This window comes from Sander lucioperca, chromosome 2 (assembly GCF_008315115.2).
Source record: "Sander lucioperca isolate FBNREF2018 chromosome 2, SLUC_FBN_1.2, whole genome shotgun sequence".
Classification (NCBI taxonomy): domain Eukaryota; kingdom Metazoa; phylum Chordata; class Actinopteri; order Perciformes; family Percidae; genus Sander; species Sander lucioperca.
Genome location: NC_050174.1, coordinates 42235332 through 42255095, shown reverse-complemented (window position 1 = coordinate 42255095; position 19764 = coordinate 42235332). Strand labels below are relative to the sequence as shown.

The following is a 19764-nucleotide window of genomic DNA, read 5'->3' as shown; positions in this document are numbered from 1 at the left end:
AGTTAGATAAGTCCATACATACCCTTCTCATCTCCGTGCGTGTTGTAAATCTGTCCGACGGCTCCACCGGTAGCTTAGCCTAGCACGGATCCTGAAGGTAATCGGTTCCAACTAGCCTACTGCTCCGAATAAGTGACAAAATAACGCCGAATGAAAGGCGAAGCATCGCTACTCTGCCTTTCTGAGACTATAGTTCCCAGTTTATATACGGTTAGAAGATGGCTGTGTCTCATGTGACCTTGTTATTTGTACACGCTGTGACTCTACAAATCACAACATGTAAATAGGAACATGTTGGCGTTATTTTGTCACTTATTCGGAGCAGTAGGCTAGTTGGAACCGATTACCTTCAGGATCCGTGTTAGGCTAAGCTACCGGTGGAGCCGTCGGACAGAGTTACAACACGCACGGAGATGAGAAGGGTATGTATGGACTTATCTAACTCTGGGGGTTACGGTGAATAAGCTAAAGTCCCAATAAGTCGGTGTGTTCCTTTAACATAGGGGAGTACTTACTTATGCCTCCTGTATTTTAAGGAAGAACATTTATTCATTTACGATACATTATTCATTCACAAAGAAAATTGGTGTCCTTAAAGGTTGGATTTTTCCTCATTTTTTTAATTAAGGCATTAAGATCAATTTCCAAAAGATGATTTTTTTATTCCTCTTTTTAGTCAACTTTAGCATGGGTTCATAAACTTATGAGTGCCACTGTACATTTTGCCGTCTCAGCTTGCTGCATATAAAACATTATCAAAAAAGGTGCTGCGCTAACCTGAATCCATCTGCATTAGCTGCAGGTCAGAAAAACGTAGAAGATGCCTGGGCGCCAAGTGGTGGATGTCAGCACTGTGGGGGGCAGAGGCCTTCTGTAGCCGACGGTGAAGGGACTTCTGCTCAAGGCTGTAGGGAACCGGGGGATTGGCTGCGTACAGGTGAGGAGGCGGGGCTACAGCTGGAGGCATCACACATACCAGCCTAAAACATGACAATAATCAATCAGATCATTATTTGGATTATGAACTAAAACGTGGAATTTCATTGTCATAAAAGCCTCTTGGGTAAGTTGTAAATTTCTTTTACAAGACGGTGGTAGAGATTGTGATTATTTTTTATACTGCATAAAAAGTTTTTTTTTTATGATGGCTTCAAACAACATGTGCAGTATAGACTAAAGATGGTTTCAATACTGAGTTGAAGTACCTCTTGATAAGGCTGTTGGCAGCGTCCAGGCGGTCCTCCACAGAGAGCAGAGTGGACTGCAGTGTGGAGGTGGTAGCCACACAGGTTCTCTGGGCCCTGAGGCAGCTCTCTCTGCCCACCCACTTCCAGCCTCCAGCAGTCAGGGCAGAGTGACCAGGCTCTGTGCTCAAAGTGCAAGCCTGCAGCAAGTCTGAACCATACAACACTCTGCGGCTACAGCGTCGCTCGTTTGCTTCAAACAGGCGGCTCAAACGCTCCTTCAGCTGCTGAGTCTTTTCTTCTGAAGACTCCTGAACATTACAGTGAGAGATGGTACAACCAACCACTATTATTTATTTTCATTAGAAAAAATGAATGATGAATGATTGTTGTTTGCATGCTGTAAAATACTTTGAATTCAGATTATTAAAAAAGTGAAACCGGACATTGAAAACATGACTTGGCTTAAAAGTGATGCACTGACCTGAGAACCAGCATGTGATGCAGTAGTGAGCTTGGGGGCTGATGTGGCATTTGTAGTTACACCCAATGCTTAAAAAGAAATATACGTCAATAGAAGAATCAATTCTATCAATTTACAAAAGCAGTGCTATTGCAAATGTGACTGTATTAACTTAGAACATTATTATAATATTGGTACTAGATGATGTTACTAAATAAGTGATTAAGAGATGGACTGATTAATCAGAGATAATAATGCAATATCTTCACTGTGAGTGAGTTACCTTGTTGGGCTGTTGACAGGGTAGGATGAGGTGTGCCAGGTGTAGCTGAGGCGTTGGTGGCAGGGACAGCTTGTGGCATTGTTTGCATTACCATGGATCCCTGGGGCCTGATGATCTGCTGCCCTGGAGCTGACACAATCTGCAGGATGTTGCCTAAATCCATGACACACATTGAGCAACAAATATAAGAGACACCTTAAAAAACAACAACCTAACACTAGCTAGAGTGGCAGTTAAGACCCACTTGGCCATTAAAATAAATGTGAAAAATAAAATAACTTTGATGCTGTCAGAATTGAGGTTTGCATAAAACAACAAGTACATCAAGGAAATTGCAACACGATTAAAACTACTGACATATAAAGTCCAACTGAAATCAAAGTCATTGTGCTGTAGCCTACATGTCATTTATTTTTTATTGGTTTATTTGATAGGGACCATGCATATTTATGAACACTGCTGTATAAAAACACCATGTAAATATGCCAAAATTAGTAAAAATAACTACTTTTCATCTGCAGCCCCTAGGTAGGGAACATAGGACTAACATAGAGACAGCCAGCTGTCATACAGCACTCATTCACTATACATTAAAAAGGTACACATAATGGTGACATATACATTGACAAAACAAACAAACAAAAAAAATACATGATGACAAAGAAATTATTCATCCACCATTATTCATTCATAGACGGACAGCATGGTGTTAGTGGTATTCAAGAGTAATAACCACACCAAAACCTAAACAGACCAAAGGGACATTTGCAGGTACATTCACATGCTGTTTAGTGTGCTACAGCTGAGCAGCTAATTAGCCATCTAGCCCGCAAACTGATTTTAGCAGTGCACTTTTCGAGAGTGAATATTTGGTGGCTTATTTAACGAGCTAAGGTGCAGGACAAGATGTGCGTTCATGTGTGTAAGTTAGATAAAAAGACTTTAGCATCAAAGCTAATGTGGGCTATTGTTCAGAGTCTGTGGCTCTTGTGTTGTGTAGCTGGCTTAGTGTGATCGTCTGCTCTTCCCATGATAGAACACTAACGTTACTGCTTTATGCAAGATTTGATTGGCTGTTTAAAAAATAGGTCTCCATCTACCTAGACAGATACCTAATGGTATTCAATGCAAAACTAGGGTGTACCATCATGAAACCCCAAAATAAAATGTTCTCCCTGATGAACAACACAGGACAGGGGATTTACAGAGATATTTCTACAGACAAGTAGAATAAGCATCCATAGTTTGATATAAAGGTCTAAACGTCAAAAGGACACAAATGAAAGAATTATGTTGGGATAAAAGTGTGACAATGGGATGTACATTACCGAGTGTACCTTGGAGCTGCAAGGGCTGTCCGGTGGTGAGCTGGCGGAGCTGGCTGGGGGACAAAGTGAACTTGTTACCCTGAAACTGCAGAGTGACAGGAGTCTCTGGCTGGGAGATACGATTCTGACTGCCTGCAATGTTGGCCAGCTGGGCAATCTTCACCACATCTCCACCTTCAATGGAAAGAAAGAACAGACAACAATAAATTAAAGACAGCATTATAATAAAGTCAGCTGAAATGTCTAACATTTTAAGAAACAATATACTCGGCATCAGTTAGTTAAAAGGGTGAAAAAAAAGACAAGACATGCAGAACCAGGGTGGATTAATCAGTGGAACGAGTACAGCCGTCCTCCACAACAGAACCATAGCAGCTCCTACTTTTACAAACCCTGAAGGGGAAAGAAAATGGCTGTAAGGACAATCCTCAGGTGAGACAGAGAGCTTGAAACATACACATAAAGCACTGCAATTGATGCCTTTTCAAAGATTTATACTTAGGGATTGGTGTCAAACAATAATATCCTATTAATTCAAAGTGTAAGGAAACCTCTGCCTGGCAGTGTATTTATCAGTACCATGCCAATTTTAATTAACAACATTATATACATTATAATTACTATACCCCATCAAAAAGTACTCAAAGATATTAGTAAACGGAAATGTTTGATAGTACATTTAAGAATGTTTATTGAAAATATCAATTGCATTGTGAAGAAAAAGCAATGCACAAATAATAATTTTAATAAATGAAATGTTCAGAGCCCAGCAGATAGAGAAAATGTATATGACAATATGTGTGCACAAATTAGTAATCATAGTAAACACATTGTGCTGTGTGTGTGCAGTGACAATTGCACCCGGTAAAAGTTTCCAGGCTGTGGACAAACTAAATAGTTCATATATATTTTGGATATACTTTGGGTTTTGGCTGTAAAACAAGTTATTTTTGGCATTCCTTAATAGATTGTTTCTGTAGATTATGTTAATTCACACACACAGGTTATACACTGTATGAAGTATTTATAAGGCACACATTGCTAATTAGTGGGCATAAGATATTAGGTCATGATCACACTTGGGAGTCTTTTCCTTTTATTAGACAGTGATAGTGGATAGACAGGAAAGGGGGAGAGATGGGGGATGACACGCAGCAAAGGGCAGCAGGTCGGATTCGGGGCGAACGCTCTTACTGGGTGAGCTAGAGACCGCTCCCACACTTGGAGTCTTTTTTGACAAGAAAAAGTTGACTAGGGCGCTTTGAAAAAAAAAAAAAAAAGATGGCAGCGTTTTGGTTCCAAAAAGCAGCCGAGAGCGTCTTTTGTTGCTATAACAACAGCTACTGCTACAGTATCCGAGATGTGGAGCGGTGCTAGATAAAAACAAAGCTGTAGAGCGAGCTAGAGAACAAACAGAGAGAGGGAGTGGTGCTCCGACACTAGCACAAGTCTATCTATCGGCACCTTCTCCATTTTTTCTTGTCGTTATAGAAACGACAGGTCTCGCTACTCCGCTTGTCGTTGGTCAGCTGTCAAAAAAGCAATTGGCGTAGGGCTTTTTTTTTTTTATTATTATTTTTAGAAAAGTTATTTTTTTGCTCTGAGCTGCAGAAAAAAAAACGTTGGCGGTCGTGTTTAAAAAGCATTCAGGACTTTTTTAAAAACGTGGTTTACTCCATAGGATATAATGTAAAACAGACGCTGGCAGCTTAAAAAAAAAAAGAAAAAAGACACCAAGTGTGAACATTACCTTAGTGTGCATGAATCATTAAGTCAAGTTTCAAATCACTGATATTTGCTCACACATTATCACAAAATGTACCTACTGGGCTACAATGGTAAGTAAAAAGTGTTCTTCAAGAATTGCATTAGGGCCGGGTTTAAAAAAATCAAATGATCCAATATCAATTCAAAAAATCCAAGATCAATCTCTGTCTGTATTATATGAAACAAGAAGACCTAAGGAATACATTGGTACCATATATGCTATGCTAGCTTGTCGGGAAGGGTCCAAAATTGGGTCTATATTTTGGCGAGGGAAAAAACTGGCATGGCCATTTTGAAATATATCAATATATCTGAATGAAATGTCACTCAATAAATACTGAGTGTAGTCTGCAGAGTTGCACTTTATTGTGTTGACTGCTGTAGAGTGTTTATGTTAAATAAAAGGTACATTAATGCAACTACCTTGGGGTCAATTCTTAATGTAAACATTAATAATTTTAATAATGCACCAGGTTAGAGGGAACCATGTTCAATTGTAGAATCTCTTTCATATCCAAGCAAAATTGGTTTTGCAACTGAAATATCCCTAATCAAAATGTTATTGAATTGAAAAAATTATCAAATTGGGACCTTGTGAATTGATATCAAATTGATTCAGGAAATCAGTGACAATACCCAAGCCCTAATTCAAAGGGTTTTAGCAACCTTAGTTCACACGAACCCAAATCAATAAGATAATTTTCAAAAAACTGTTTTGCTTTTTATATATTTGAATACTGTGCACGGTTACTGAAAAGTTTTCTGTTCACATTTGAGGCGGAAAGGGTTGACAATTTGTGGGACCATTTCCACATGCTTTGCAGTGCCGCTCAACATCAGAGTGCAATCATAACATTAGCAAAGAAAAAAAACAAAAAAAACAACACAACCAAAGCTTTGGGATTTCTTCCTGCAGCTGGGCTGATGCAAGAGACAAAAGAATATTAGTAAACTGGGAGGAAAAAAAATATTAAAAGGAGGGGGAGGACATAATAATTAAGTTAAATAGTGTAGTGATGTGTGGTATAACATAAGTGGGTCGTTCGTAGTGTACATGCAGGTTTCGAGAAAGAAATTGGAGAATGCTGAGGCTGTGGAGATGCTGCTGATATGGCTACAGCTCTAATCTTATGGGGAGCTTTTTTTGTTATTATCACGAGTTGTATTAACTATTGATACATGGCATCTCTACCATGACCACAATTGCTGCACCACCAGTGCTGCTACCATTGCAAGTTTGAGACTATGTACAAAGCCATTTCTCTGGATTAGTGAAGACTGAACACATATCAGCAGTGCCCCAAGTAAAGGCCTCAGTGTAAGCAGCCCATACTGTTGTGCCAGAGGTGGAGGGGAAACGCTAAGAGGAAGGGGAGGCCACTTACTAGGCAACCGTGCCTGGGCCTGAGATGTAAGAACCAGCCTCTGGGACAGTAAGCTGGGCTGGATGGCATGGCTGGGGGCTAGAGCTGGCCTGGGGACCTGTGCTAATGCAGGCTGACTGATGGGAGCTATAGATCCCACAACTGTGCCAGCTAAGGTCTGGCCCAAGGCCACAGAGGAAGCCCCCAACACATGCTGTCCAAGGCCACTGTTCCCAGAGGAGGCTACAGTGGAGGCGGCAGTGTTGCTGCTGCTGCTGACAGGAGGTGTAGTCTGGGCTCTCTGAGTAGCTGTTCCAATCGCTGTGAAGCACAAGGCAATGGGGTATGGGACTACATGTTAGGGGTAACCCAATATTTAGTCAAATCATCAGTACGATCAAACAATTTCCTCCATATAAATCACTCCGCAGTAGTGGGCCAACACAGCAAGCAGGATTAGAGATGTTATTGATTATTAATGGACAGATTAATCCCTGCTTACAATTTGATTGACAAAGTTGGTGTGACGGTAATTGTGTATCTCTAGAGCATGAGTTCCATCTGTGTGGGTTTATTCAGTGGAAACCAAAAATCATCTAAACTGCATTAAGTGCCTTTTGCCTGCAGCTCTTCATCTGTAAGGTTTACTATAACTGCTGCCAACTCTTTTCCAATGAAAGTAGCTATGATTAGCTCCAAAACTCTCTAAAAAAGCCGCCAGGAGACGTCATACACTCATTTGCATAAAGCTTAGTGGCCATGTCTGATAACTGCCTGCTGCTCACGGCTAAAGGGGAGAGGGAGAGAGACCCCGTGCTGTTGGGAGGAGGACCGTGATTTCACTGAGCAGCATGAATGAAAATGAATTAAATAAATCTCGCCTTTCCCCTGATAGCCTAAAGTCGCCAAATTTGTTGCTAGTGGCTTTTTTTTAAATAAATTAGGGTCTAAAAAGTTGCTAAATCTGACCAAGTCGGCAGCTGACTGTTGCTTCTTTCATTATATCCTGGCTGTGCTAACATTAGGTGCTGCATGGAAGTATAAATCTAAACAAATGAAACCTCTGGACGTGAAACTTGCCAGTGAGGGTGTCCCATACCTCTCCACAGAGTTGTAGAAAGAGCCAGATCTTTAAAATTTGCAGCACTGTGCCTAAATATGTACACACTGTATATGTTTTTAAAATTTGCTGCAAACACTAGGAATAACAACATATGACAGTAGGGGCACTGCTTGGATTTTTTTTTAAGCATGACAAAGTAAGTCAGGTTAATTTAAATCCAAAACAGTGTCACAATCACAAAGCATAACACAATATCTAACACAAGGTAACTAGTGTAAGCTAACTAGTATAAGCACATTACACACTAGTTAAGGCACCAACAAAACAGCTATGGGTGGTTCAGTTTGTCTTTTACAGTTTGATGTTAGAGGACACCATCTGGAATCCTTCACCCACTGTAAAAACAAAAATGTCCTGTCCTTTACAGAGTACTACTCCTAAAATGGTCTTACCATGAGAAGTGGCTGTAGTAGTTGCAGTGGTTACAGGTGATTTGCCCCTGGCCTGGGCTGACTGGTTGGTGGTGGAAACAGAGGTGCTAGTAGCGGGAGAACTTGTTAGAGGACGTTGGCCTGCTGCACTCGGGATGGCAGCCAGGCGACCTTCTGGCTTTGTCCCATACTGCACTGGCTGGAACAACCTAATCAGAAAAAAATTAAATGATCGTTGTTTTGATGGCAAAATATCAATATTACAATAATAGGTTTACATTTCAGCACAATTTGAAAATGTCCATGAATCTCCCAATCAATCATGACAAGTTACTTGGATATTTGGAGATTTTATTGCTGACCTCATGGGTTTTATTGGACATGGCTTGGGTCGTGGCGGTGGTTCTGGAGCATTGTGGATCTCCTCTATGAGCTGCTGAGTGATCTTTAGTTTAGGTACCGCCTCTTCAGTCTGATACCGAGTCAGTCTGTTCTCGTTATTGATCAGATCAAATATGGACATGTTTGCGATCTAAGAGAATAATGAGATAAAAGACAAGAGCAGAAGCGGATCAATGCAGACTGATTATAATTTTTTTACTAATAATCACATTTTAACAAATTCAACATATGCACAAGTTTCAAAAACCAAAAAGAAGGAATTATGTAACATTAAAAAAAGGATAGACAGGCAGGGTCTCAAACAAAAAACAGACAAGCAAACAAATAGAAAAAGTAAAAAGTATTAAAAGGGAGGACATTGTATTCAACTAGGAAGAAACCAATGATTACCTGTATTATGGATTATTAGATGAATTCAAACAAACAATGACAAATGCCAATCACATGTTGCCAGAGCCCAAAGTCATGTCTTAATACAGCTCACTTTGTCTGTCCAATGATACCAATAAACCACGGTATCTATTTCACAATGTCACAACAGGGGTAGCAAACATCTTGGTGCACATCAGCAATGCAAAGAACAAGTGTATACCTTGCTTGAGTCATTCTGAAGAGCTCCCAGCACAAGTGATGGGACGTTGTATTGCAGAGAGGAGCAGAAGTACGAGCTGCTGGTCTCTCTGGGTGCCACCAGCTCAGGGTGGTTACACACTCGCTGCAACTGCATCAAGACCTGAAGCACGCTGACAAAATGACCTGTCTTCAGCGCCTCCTGAGCTCTAGGGGAGCACAGACATGATTATGAACAGTTAAAAAAAAAAAAAAAGAAGCAACCAATATTATGTATCTTTCACCTTGATTCATTTATAAATCCTCTGATTTACAGTATAATGTGTGGATTCTATTTTTAGCATGTCTTCAAGCTCTAGTAGTTGTAAAGCCCAAATCATCCATAGTAAGGTCAAATATTACTCTCAGTGCCAGGGAAAACCTTACGCTGATATCACAATATAACTACGCATGTGGAGCAAATATCTCACCCTGGTTGAGTGAGGATATCTTCGTAAAGGCTCTTCTGTCTGGTGGAGAGACGGCACTTTAGGATATGCTCGTACTTCTTGGGCAGCTGTTTCTCTACGTCCCTTTTGGAGCGCCTCAGAATGAAAGGCTGGATCATCTACAGTTAGGAGTAAGATCATTTCATATGTAAGGTGTAAGGATTGCAGGTGAGACAAAATCAATCATGTTTCAGAATATTAATGTGGCACAGTTTAATAGGCAGAGGAATTTGCAGGCGCTATACTCACCCTGTGCAGACGGATGACCAGTTTGTGGCAGTAGTCCTGGTTCTGGTCTGTGCCTGCCTTAACAGGGAAGTCCGAGTAGGACCTGGTGATTCCTGGCAAAAGGAAGTGGATCATGGTCCACAACTCCTTTAGAGTATTTTGTAGAGGAGTGTTGATGAGGAGAATCCTCTGCTCACTGCAAGATGCGCAAAACATATCTCACTTACTCAGTCAACTGAGCCTTGTTAAAAGCATCTGGCAGAATATTAAAAGCTATTTCACAAAGAAAGACAAAAATCCCTGACATGGAAATATGCACGTGGATATCTGTCACTCCCTAACAGCCCTTAGCGCTGTGATCATCAGGAAAACAAAAAAAGCTTGTTAACCCTGATTCACATTACAGATTACAAATGAATTAACAAACCTGAAAAATTATAATCCTGATTTTTGAGAAACTGAAATTATAATCAAGTCCGTCACCCTACTCACCTTCTGAGAGCAAAGATTGTTTCCCAGTGTTTCTGAGTCATGTTTTTGATGAGCTGAACCTCGTCTAGGACAAGGTGCCTCCACCTTCTCCTCAGAAAATGACTCTGGTCTTTCATCAGCAGCTTGTAGGATGTCACACATACATGGAAGCTGTTGGCGTCCCCCCACCACTGTAAATATCAGATAATTTTGTATCACATTTACAGCCGTTCATTGAAAGAAAATAAATAAAAAGGCCTTTTATGTTGACAATATTTGTTGTTTAAATACCATTCTCTTAGATCTGCGGTCCCTTCTGTTGCCAAGGTACACAAGGATCTTAAGGCCAGGACACCAGCGCTTGAACTCCACCTCCCAATTTAGCAACTTGCACGTCCTTACTACTATAAGGTGGGGTCCCCAGATGCCTGTGGACAAAAAAAATTACTATGTCTTTGTGACATTCACTTACATAATAACAATAAATAAAAAACAAATAAAAACAATATTCACTGTTAAAAAAATCATGTATAACAGAGGCATACCCTCCTGGCCAGCTAATTGGGCCATGTAAGCCACTGTCTGCACGGTCTTGCCGAGGCCCGTCTCATCGGCAAGGATGCCATTGAGGTGTTTCTTGTGAAGGTTTACCAGCCAGTCCACACCAATTTGCTGATACTCTCGCAGCGACCCATGCAGTAGAAAAGGAGCTGGGTTGCGGGTCTAGTAAAATAAAAGATCAGTGAAAAAATAATAAAAAGGCATATTTTTCTTTTGTGTGTTTGTGCACGCATGCGTGTCTTACTGAGGAAGTGGTCCTGAAGCTGCCCTTGGGCAGGATGAGCTCTGTTGCAGCAGCCACTTCCGCTATGTCTCTGGCAGGCTTCCTATCAGAGTCAGAGGAAGTGGCTTTATCAGCACCCCGGTACTGGTCCACACTAAGCAGGGAGTCAATCAACACTGCCTCAGGTGGACTGCCTGCAGGACACTCCGTTTCTGGAAAGTAAAGAATATCAACTGTTTCACACATCACATCATTCACAACCATTAGCTAAAACAGGTATGAGGATGAACATGACAATTTCATTTTCAAATTACAAAAAGGCACCTTCAGTCTCTTCCATGCCATCCTCATCACTATGAGGACTAGGCTGAGGCCACTCAAAGCTGTCGATGTAGGCGCCAGCATACTGCTTCTTCAAAGCATCAAGAGGCATCTCAGCTGAAAGCCAAATACAAAAGCATCTGAGTAAGCAATACAAACACAGAGACGAGTAATACTGGTACTTGTATGGTCAACTTAAGGGGTGAAAAAAGTGTAATTTTTTTTAAATTTGTAATTTTAAAATGATACACTGCCCAAGAATATTTTAAATACCAAATGTGTGTTTAACTCACCATTATGGGCAACAGTAGCGTATAGCAGGTTTGTTAACAAGCATGTGTGACATAATAATAATATGTTAATTAACACAATTTCTGTCCATATAGAGCAATTTTCTGTTCAGATAAGGTTACTTTTTGCAAAACGTCCGTGTTGGTAACACTACTTCCAGCAGTGTAGTGTCAGTATGTGCTGTGTAGCCCAGGTAACCCAACTCTTCACATAGACAAAAAAGTTTAATAAATAAGTACCATCTTTGGCCAACTCAACCAACTCTGCTTTGTGGTCTGCTTCCCCCTCCATGGCCTCCTGTTCCTCTATGGTGCTCTCTTCATCTGGGACTAAAAAAAAAAGGAATAATGAAAAGTTGCAAATAATTTTGCAGAGTAAAGGCAACTGTTCAAACTCTTTAAACATCCATGTTATTATCTTTTCGATAGTTTGACACATACCACGTTCATCAACCAAGGACGAACTTGATTTTCTTTTTTTAGTTGAAGTCGCCATCTCCTTTAAAAAGAAAATATATATATGAAAAATGTATATAAATTAGATGCAATAGGTGCACTTGCATCGTAATTCATTAGTGTCAGTGCAGCACCTACCTCTTTATCAGCTTTAACTCCTGCTGAATGACCAGGTACTGTAACACAAGTAATTTAAGTGCATTATAAAAAATGTAGTTATTAAAAAAGTAGTTACAGGCAAGATAGACCAGCACAGTTTAGCTTTGAGCCGGAACCAATGGGTGGGAAAGTAAAAGCTCATGATAAAGAGCAAATTTATTGTGTTTTATTTTATTTATGGTAGTTGCTCAGTGGGACCTACCTTTGGCTGAGGCTTTCTGTAAGCTGAGTGCTTTTAGCCTCTTCTCATAAATTTCAAACTGGAGTTTAATTTCCACAACCTGACAGAAGAAATACTTGATTAACACTTGTAAAAACACTGTTATAATTTATAAATTATGAGAGTGTTTCATAATTAGGAAATATAAATATATAAATGAATAAACATACCTGCTCAATGTTTGACCAGAAGAATTCCACTTCTCGGGCAATTGTGCTGGCAATGTGACGAAGATGAATTTCTCTCTCTTTCTTTGACCTCTCTTCACTTTTCTTCTGCTCTTGATGGTAACGGGCACATGTGCGAACAAGCTGTAGTGGAGACACATTGAGACAGTTTGGCTTTCAACAAGACAACAGTTTCTGCAGTGACTCCTCCTTTTGTTGTGATGATGTGTAATTCCCCAATAAATGCCTGCCAATACCTTCTTAGCAGCAGCTTCTTTCCATCTCCTCTCCTGGGCAAAGTCAGCTGCCATCCACTGCATTTCCTCCAGGAGGTAGTCCCAGTGGGACTTTGGACGTGAGGCTTCCACAAGCTTGGGGAGCCTACTGGCTGACCACTGGCCCTCCTTCCTTAGCTCAGAGATGCGCTGATGCACTTGACTCTCCTGGGAAATAGAAACAGTTACAACAAACAGAAGTTAAAATTATACATACTGTAATAACAACTTTATCGTCTACACCAAACACCACAACTACCAAAACAAAGAAAATATGTAGGGGTGAACACAATTCGATCTAAGGAGCTGACTGACAATTTCCCAGTCGAATCGCATTGTGCCTCGTTGACCTTTACGGAAAAACTGCTGATTGTTGCGCATCTCTCCCTCTTTTTCTCTCGCCCCTTCACAGAGAAACATGATCTCAATTTAATTCAAAGGGGCTTTATTGGCATGGGAAACAGACGTTTACACAAAAAAAAAAAAAAATGAAAAAAACTACTAGCAATAAGTGTAAACGAGGGAGGCCTGGCAGAAAAAGTTTAAGAACCACTGTGCTAAGGGAACTCACCAGTTTGGCCTGCTCAACTTGCTTATCTTGAGAACCCTCCTGTGAGGACTGCATGGTCGCACTTTGACCAAAGGCACCAATTTTGACTGTGGATATGCCATTGGTGCCAGTCAGTTTGGATTGGGTGCTTGGGTTGATGTTGAGGCCAAGGGGGCGGAGTGGACTTGCAGTATGGGGGGTTGGAACAGAATTGGGAGCAGGAGACAAGGATGCCATGGATATTGAGTTGGTCATAATCCTCTGAACTGGCTGGTTTGATTCTGTACCAGGGCGAGCAAGTGCCACCGTCTATAATGAAGGGAGAAAACAATTTATTAATAGGACAATTTGCAGTCTCACCATTTAGTCAAAAACATACATGAAAACTTAATTTGCATGGTTTAAGGCAGACTGACCACTTGTCCTGACGGCATTATGGCCTGGGATTGTTGCGGCTGAGGCTGCAACTGGAGATGAAGACCTGGCTGCAACTGCTGCTGCAGTTGGGCCTGGAGCTGTGTGTGTGGGTTTACTGTGGCCAGGACAGGCCCACCTGCCTGCACCTTCACCTGTGCCTGGAGCTGACCACCAGACTGAGCTGTGTTCTCCACTAACTGAGCCTGCTGAGAGTGTGTCATGGACAGGCCTGCCATAGGAAGGGCACCTTGGGGCAACCTGCCTGGCAGCTGGGGAGGAGGGGTGTGCAAGCTGGCTGCATTCTGCACTGGAGGTCCTTTGGATGGGTCGTATTGTTGCTGGTTCTGCTTCTGTCCTGCAATCTGGACCGCTTGAGGAGTAGGCGGCATCCCGCCTGTACACATGGTAACCAAATTAGGACAAAGAAAGGGGTGGTATAGAAAGCACACAAAGAAAGATGGTAAAAATCAAGTTGACAATCTTGGCATCTTAGGTGAAGTGTTTTGTAAATGTCTTGCTTGACTAAAAAGCTTTTAAATGCCATTAAGTGGTAGCTTTCCCTCAATATATATTTGAGAGACCCATTTAATCAAGTTATATCTTTTTAAGCTACCGAGTAGATAATAAAAGAGTAGTTTTACATTTTAAATGACAGTTTGAGCTTCAGCTATGAGAGCTCCTCAGAACCTTGAACTAGATGTACTCTTATGAATCAACAGTAGTGTACTACTTCCTGATGGTCAGAGCGGAAACTAATGAGTCATACAGCAAAATGATTACAGAATAAATGAAAATCAATGTGAGAATCTACATGTCTCTCAAATAAAATACTACTTTGATTAATGCAAAACCACAATATTGCATTTCAAATGTTGAGAGAATATGGTTAAAAACATCAAAAATTATACGTGCAATAAGGGAAGTTTTTAGAGAGGAAGAATAGAAATGTTACAAAGGAATAATAATCTGATAATAGACAGAGAGAAGAAAGGGAAACAAAAGAGCGGACACTCACAAAAACACCATATGATTGGCATGCATGAAGCAATGTCATTTTAGCCGTAACCAAGGCATCTGGATGCCTCACATAGCGACAAAGCACAAAGGTGAGCAAAAAGACACACATGGGGTCTTGCAGACAGCAGGCCTGAGCGGAGCTGTGCACACTAAAGCAGCACCTGCCTTACCTCCCTGCACGTCACACCACCTTGCCTAGACGCCATCAACACCTGGCCCTGACACACCCATACCACCACAATCGCAAAAAACCTGTTCGGTGAATGCAACTCCTCCACATGATCCCCCTCCTACTTAGACTGAGGGAAAGAAGCCAAGTCAGATAAAAATGCCATGAAATAACATGGAAGGAAATCAACTAAATGTGAACATGAGATAAATAAAGACACTCTTGAAGATGTAAAGAATGAATTGAAGATTGATGACTTTGTATCCCTGTTGATGATGCAAGGACGGACAATCGGAGAGAAAACGATTTGTGAAGGAATGAAAATGGGAAACCAAAAGGAAGCATGACATGTGGATTCATAAAATGGGAAAACAAGCAAAACCCATTGGAAAGTGAATTTATTGCCACAGGGTTCCCACTTTCTGTGATCCACCTCCAAATAAGATGAAAATCCATCAGCACGGGAAGGTCTGTCCAAATAAAGATGACTAACAGGAACAAACTTCAGAAAAGAAGAGATGGATAACGACGGGTGATCAATAGTTAAAACAAAAAAGGAAAATCATAAGACATGGCATCTTCCCATTGAGTGGCTACTCTTCTTCAGACTTGGATTGTCTTCTTCCCCATTTATCCTGACAGAGAGAGAGCTGGTGTTGGTACAGCTATGCCTGAACTTCATGTGGACTGCTGAGAAATCCAGCAGATGGATGAAGAAGTTTGTTGATGCTGCTTGAAGTTTGTTTGTAGAAGATGAATGTTGTGATTCACTTTTTTTTTAATTTTTTTTTTTAATCTCCTTAGTTTGAGGAAGGGGATACGTCCAGCAGCATCGAACAGAACACAGAACGGCCTGGTAGTAGCACTCCTACCTTGCGCAGTTGGCATAAGCTGCTGGAGTGGAACGCCAGGTGATCCTAGAGCTACACCAGGATGCTGGAAAATCAGCCCATGGCGACCAACGTCAATCCGGGACCTCTTAGCCTGATCTGGGATTTAAAACACACAATACCCTCATAACGCAAAAAAAAGCACTCGGCACAGAGCAATGACCTTCGGAAGACCTTACAGGTCAGCTCTCCTTCCTTGGGTTAAGACTTCAACACAAAGCGCTAGTAGAGGATGCCAAATATCTAAAAGCAGAAGCAATTAGAGGGAGAAAAGAAAACAAACAGAAAATAAAGCAAACAGGGAGGAAACAAAGCAACATAGGAGAGACAGGAGTCTACGATCCTTGCCCTACCTGCTTGCACCATAGCCTGTTGCCTCTTAAAGGCATCCATGTCTCCAGGGTTTGTAATTGTGCCAGCAACAACCCCTTGGTGTCCCTGCAAAAAAAAAAAACTCTCAAGGAATTAGTGAGGGATTAGCAATAAAGATACTCGATAGAATTTAAGAAATAAACAATAGATCATTTCATTGTAATAAGTGCTTGAATAAGCGTGTATCTATCACCTGAAACTGCTGCTGGACAGAAAAAGCTGCAGAAACATTGGGAGGAAGCTGTGTTGCTATGGCAACTGGTGTCACTGCTTGGCCATCCTTTCCAGTAACAACCTTTACCTGAAAAAGACACAGATTTGAAAGATGAACAATATTCATTAGATGAAATGAAAGAACGTCCAATTTTGTAATCGTAAAATTTCTACTTGATCCAATGTAATACCTCATCATTAATGACCTCAGACTGTTCTTCTTCTTCCTCTTCATCTTCAAGGTCCAAGTCGTTCTGTCTCAAGTAAGTATACAAAGGAACACAGGGCTTCTTCTTAAAAGCTACATAGTCCATCATGTTACCTTGGAGGTGCTGCAGAAAGAAAAGCTCAATCAGGTATTCTTTGAACACTTCTTTCAGGCTCTCCATCTTCTTGGTGTTGTGCTCCAGGCACAGTTTTCTCAGATGGGCAATCTCTGGAGTAGAAGGAGCAATTTCCTCTAACTTCTTGGGAGCCTGCTTCTTTATAGTGGCTACAGACATGCTGGTGGGTGCAAGAGGATTGTTGGGGATCCCTTGGGTTGGACTGGTGAGGGATGGGCTAGACGGTGGAATGGAGGAGGGTATACTGAATGATGCCGTGGCTGTGGTTCCTACTCCAGCAACCACACCCTGTGACGTCTTCTCAAATATCATAGGGCGTGCCAGCTGTCCTTGAATGATACTGCTGATCTGTGGAGGTAGGTTGGAAGTGGTGATGTGACCAGGACTGCCCAGAGTGGAGAGAGCAGGACCGCTGGCCACAGGACTTTGAGGTCCGAGGTGGTGGATGGTGCCTCCAGTCTGTGAGTGAGGCTGAGAGAGCCGGCGTTCCCTTACAGAACCTGGTGTTCCTGGAGAGGCCAGCTGTATCTGGCCAGGTGTGGCTTGGGCAATCTGGGCCAGTCCTGTCCCTTCCTGGTAAACAAAGTGGCCACTTCCTGATGGACTGCCTAAACTGATTTGTCGCACTAACATACCAGCTTCAACAAATCGTGTTGGACTCTGTCCACACACACCCAATGCTGTTGCAGGTGCTCCTGGCCTTGTCACACCTTGCAGAGGGACTGGGCTGTGCTGGGTGGGACTTTGGGGCTGCAAGGGCTGGGGCACAGGTGAGGTGACCTGGATGTAGGAGGATGGAGCATGTTCAAACCTCCACTGAGGCGCAGTATGCTGGAAGCCAGGGGATGCTGGGTTCTGGATGGGAACTGGGGTTAGGGTGATCTGCTGGTTACCAGTCACCATCTGCCCCACATTTTGTAATGTGATGTTCATGTTCTGGCCAGTGACTGGGCTACGACTCATGATTATCTGATAATTGGGCGACTGGGGAGCTGAAGGGCTGGGAGCAGAAGTAAATGTGGTCACAGGAGATGGAGGGTGGTTAACTGTAGCCTGCTGCTGTGTGACTGCCATGGTGGTGGGCTGCTGCTGCTCCTCTGTTTCAGCCCCACTGACAGACTTGGATCTCTGAAGTTGTCGTTGCATATTCTGTGATCCACTTCCATGGTGCATTGCGTGACACTGTTACTATGTCTAAACAAATCTATAGAAAGGGCACAGCAAAGCACAACAATAAGTGATTTTTACCTATTGAATGTGACCCAAAAAAGAAGGCGGACAGAAGGCTTTTTCTCATAGGTCACCCAACATGGTCCCAGATTTTAAACATATTAAAGAATTATAATTTAAATAAGGTTCTCCATAAAACATACGGACAATATGCATATGTGAACTGTCAAGAGATTATGCCATATCGTTTATACCCAAGCAAAACCTTTAATATCTCTGGATGTACAGTGTTGCAACTTAATGCGCATCAGTGATGATTTGTGACAGAAGTTGATTCCCCCCCCCCTCCCCCCATTTGATTTTACACCATTGTGATGATGATGATTGTGTTGTTCCTTAATTTGACAGGTAGTCTATACTGGACTAATCTAAAACCAACATTATATATAAAAGGACATACATCATGACATTCTCCACATCACCCACTTATTGTCTTAAACTGTTATACATGACCAATCTTAAATACATACACATAAAGAGCTCCACATCCATTTACACTAAGTAATGTAGATATAAAGAACAAATGGTGGGCACTACACTTCATCACCCATTATTATAACGTTACAGCAAGGGCGTGTTAAAAGCAAAGTAAGGAAGGGATGTTATATTTAGGACTAGAACATACACCTTGTAAGCACTTAACGTTTTATATTAAGATGTTTTAACATTAAGATACATCTTTAACGTAATATAGCTACACCACATCTTTACACCGGTGTGCACGTAAGCGAGCACCGGACTAAAATATAAGGTTATATATCGCCAGGTATAGATTGTCCTATAATAAAAACAATGGTTGATCTTGTTTACCGCTGTGAATCAGCTAAAGCAAACCTGCATATTAAACAAAGGTAATATAACGTTTCTAGTGACCTGTATTGTAAACGTAAATTACAGCGCAAAGAAACTCGAGTTTGTTGTATACTACTCGTTTTAACACCGTAATAACGGCACTATATTTACAACAAAAAGTAGATACATATAGCAGTATTTACTTGGTACTGGCTTTAATTGTCATTGTTTGTTACGATGTTAACGTTAGCTCCCACCAGCTCGGTCCGGGGCGTAACATTAGCTAACGCTAGCTAGTTAGTAGCAGTGCAATGATACATAAACACCCGCAACTGGCAAAATAATTAGATACAGACTAGCTAAGAGTTGGGTGATAAATAAACCCAACGTAGATTTCAAATATTAAACTGTAATATCTAGAATAATGCTGTCTGTGCCATTTCAGCTATTAGAATGACCCTTGCTACGGGACGTGTGCTAGCCAATGCTAACGATGTTAGCTTGTTATTGCTAGCAGGCCAACTGCCAATGAATAAATACATTGTATCACCTCAACGGTGTTACTTACAGGGAATGGGGCTTCTGCAGTAGTTTCATAAATCCTAAGTCATATTTACAATAAAGCACATGCTGTAACAAACGTTATTCCGCGAAAAAATAAAATATCGATATTGCTAGCGGCTATTCAATGTTTTGGAGCTAATTTCATTCAGCAACATGGCGACCGCAGCAACCTTTTGTGTAACCCGGATGTCGATCTGTCTCCAGGAAGTGGTTACCATGAAACGATTAGCAACGTTGTGAAAACATTATTTTAAGTCAAGAGCCCTATTTTTTTGTATTTAGTCCTTAGAAAGTGATTAACGCACAAATTAAAGAAATTATTTGGAGCTTGGAATTCAGGAAAAAGTGTAATTTTAACGACAAAGGTCAAAATTGTAATTTAAGTCAATTAGTGGCAAACAAGACATAGCCTACTGATTAAGCATGCAAAGTACAACAGAACAGAGAACTCATAGTTTTAACAATAAATATTTATTTTCATCACACAGTGTG

General features: G+C 41.3%; 1 protein-coding gene across 7 annotated transcripts in view; it reads right to left on the bottom strand.

The window, feature by feature from the left end:
* Nucleotides 1-19462, bottom strand: part of ep400 (E1A binding protein p400) — a 34311-nt gene extending 14849 nt beyond the window's left edge. Inside the window, exons 1-29 of one of the 7 annotated variants that reach the window (XM_031300733.2) lie at nt 19277-19462; nt 16534-17890; nt 16323-16430; nt 16111-16195; nt 15740-15856; nt 13681-14075; nt 13286-13573; nt 12697-12882; nt 12443-12583; nt 12255-12333; nt 12032-12069; nt 11879-11936; nt 11678-11761; nt 11151-11264; nt 10848-11038; nt 10588-10765; nt 10334-10470; nt 10064-10233; nt 9593-9767; nt 9326-9462; nt 8878-9064; nt 8246-8415; nt 7905-8092; nt 6411-6710; nt 3259-3432; nt 1931-2083; nt 1669-1736; nt 1206-1495; nt 778-980 (exon numbers count right to left, since the gene is read on the bottom strand). In XM_031300733.2, the coding sequence (XP_031156593.1) occupies nt 778-980; nt 1206-1495; nt 1669-1736; nt 1931-2083; nt 3259-3432; nt 6411-6710; nt 7905-8092; nt 8246-8415; nt 8878-9064; nt 9326-9462; nt 9593-9767; nt 10064-10233; nt 10334-10470; nt 10588-10765; nt 10848-11038; nt 11151-11264; nt 11678-11761; nt 11879-11936; nt 12032-12069; nt 12255-12333; nt 12443-12583; nt 12697-12882; nt 13286-13573; nt 13681-14075; nt 15740-15856; nt 16111-16195; nt 16323-16430; nt 16534-17859 (5740 nt within the window). In that variant the 5' untranslated portion in view covers nt 17860-17890; nt 19277-19462. Of the gene's footprint in view, nt 1-777; nt 981-1205; nt 1496-1668; nt 1737-1930; nt 2084-3258; nt 3433-6410; nt 6711-7904; nt 8093-8245; nt 8416-8877; nt 9065-9325; nt 9463-9592; nt 9768-10063; nt 10234-10333; nt 10471-10587; nt 10766-10847; nt 11039-11150; nt 11265-11677; nt 11762-11878; nt 11937-12031; nt 12070-12254; nt 12334-12442; nt 12584-12696; nt 12883-13285; nt 13574-13680; nt 14076-15739; nt 15857-16110; nt 16196-16322; nt 16431-16533; nt 17891-19276 lie in introns of those variants that run through there. The other 6 variants (XM_035997964.1, XM_031300735.2, XM_035997961.1 and 3 more) reach the window with 6 other exon arrangements.
* Between the last annotated feature and the right edge of the window lie 302 nt (nt 19463-19764).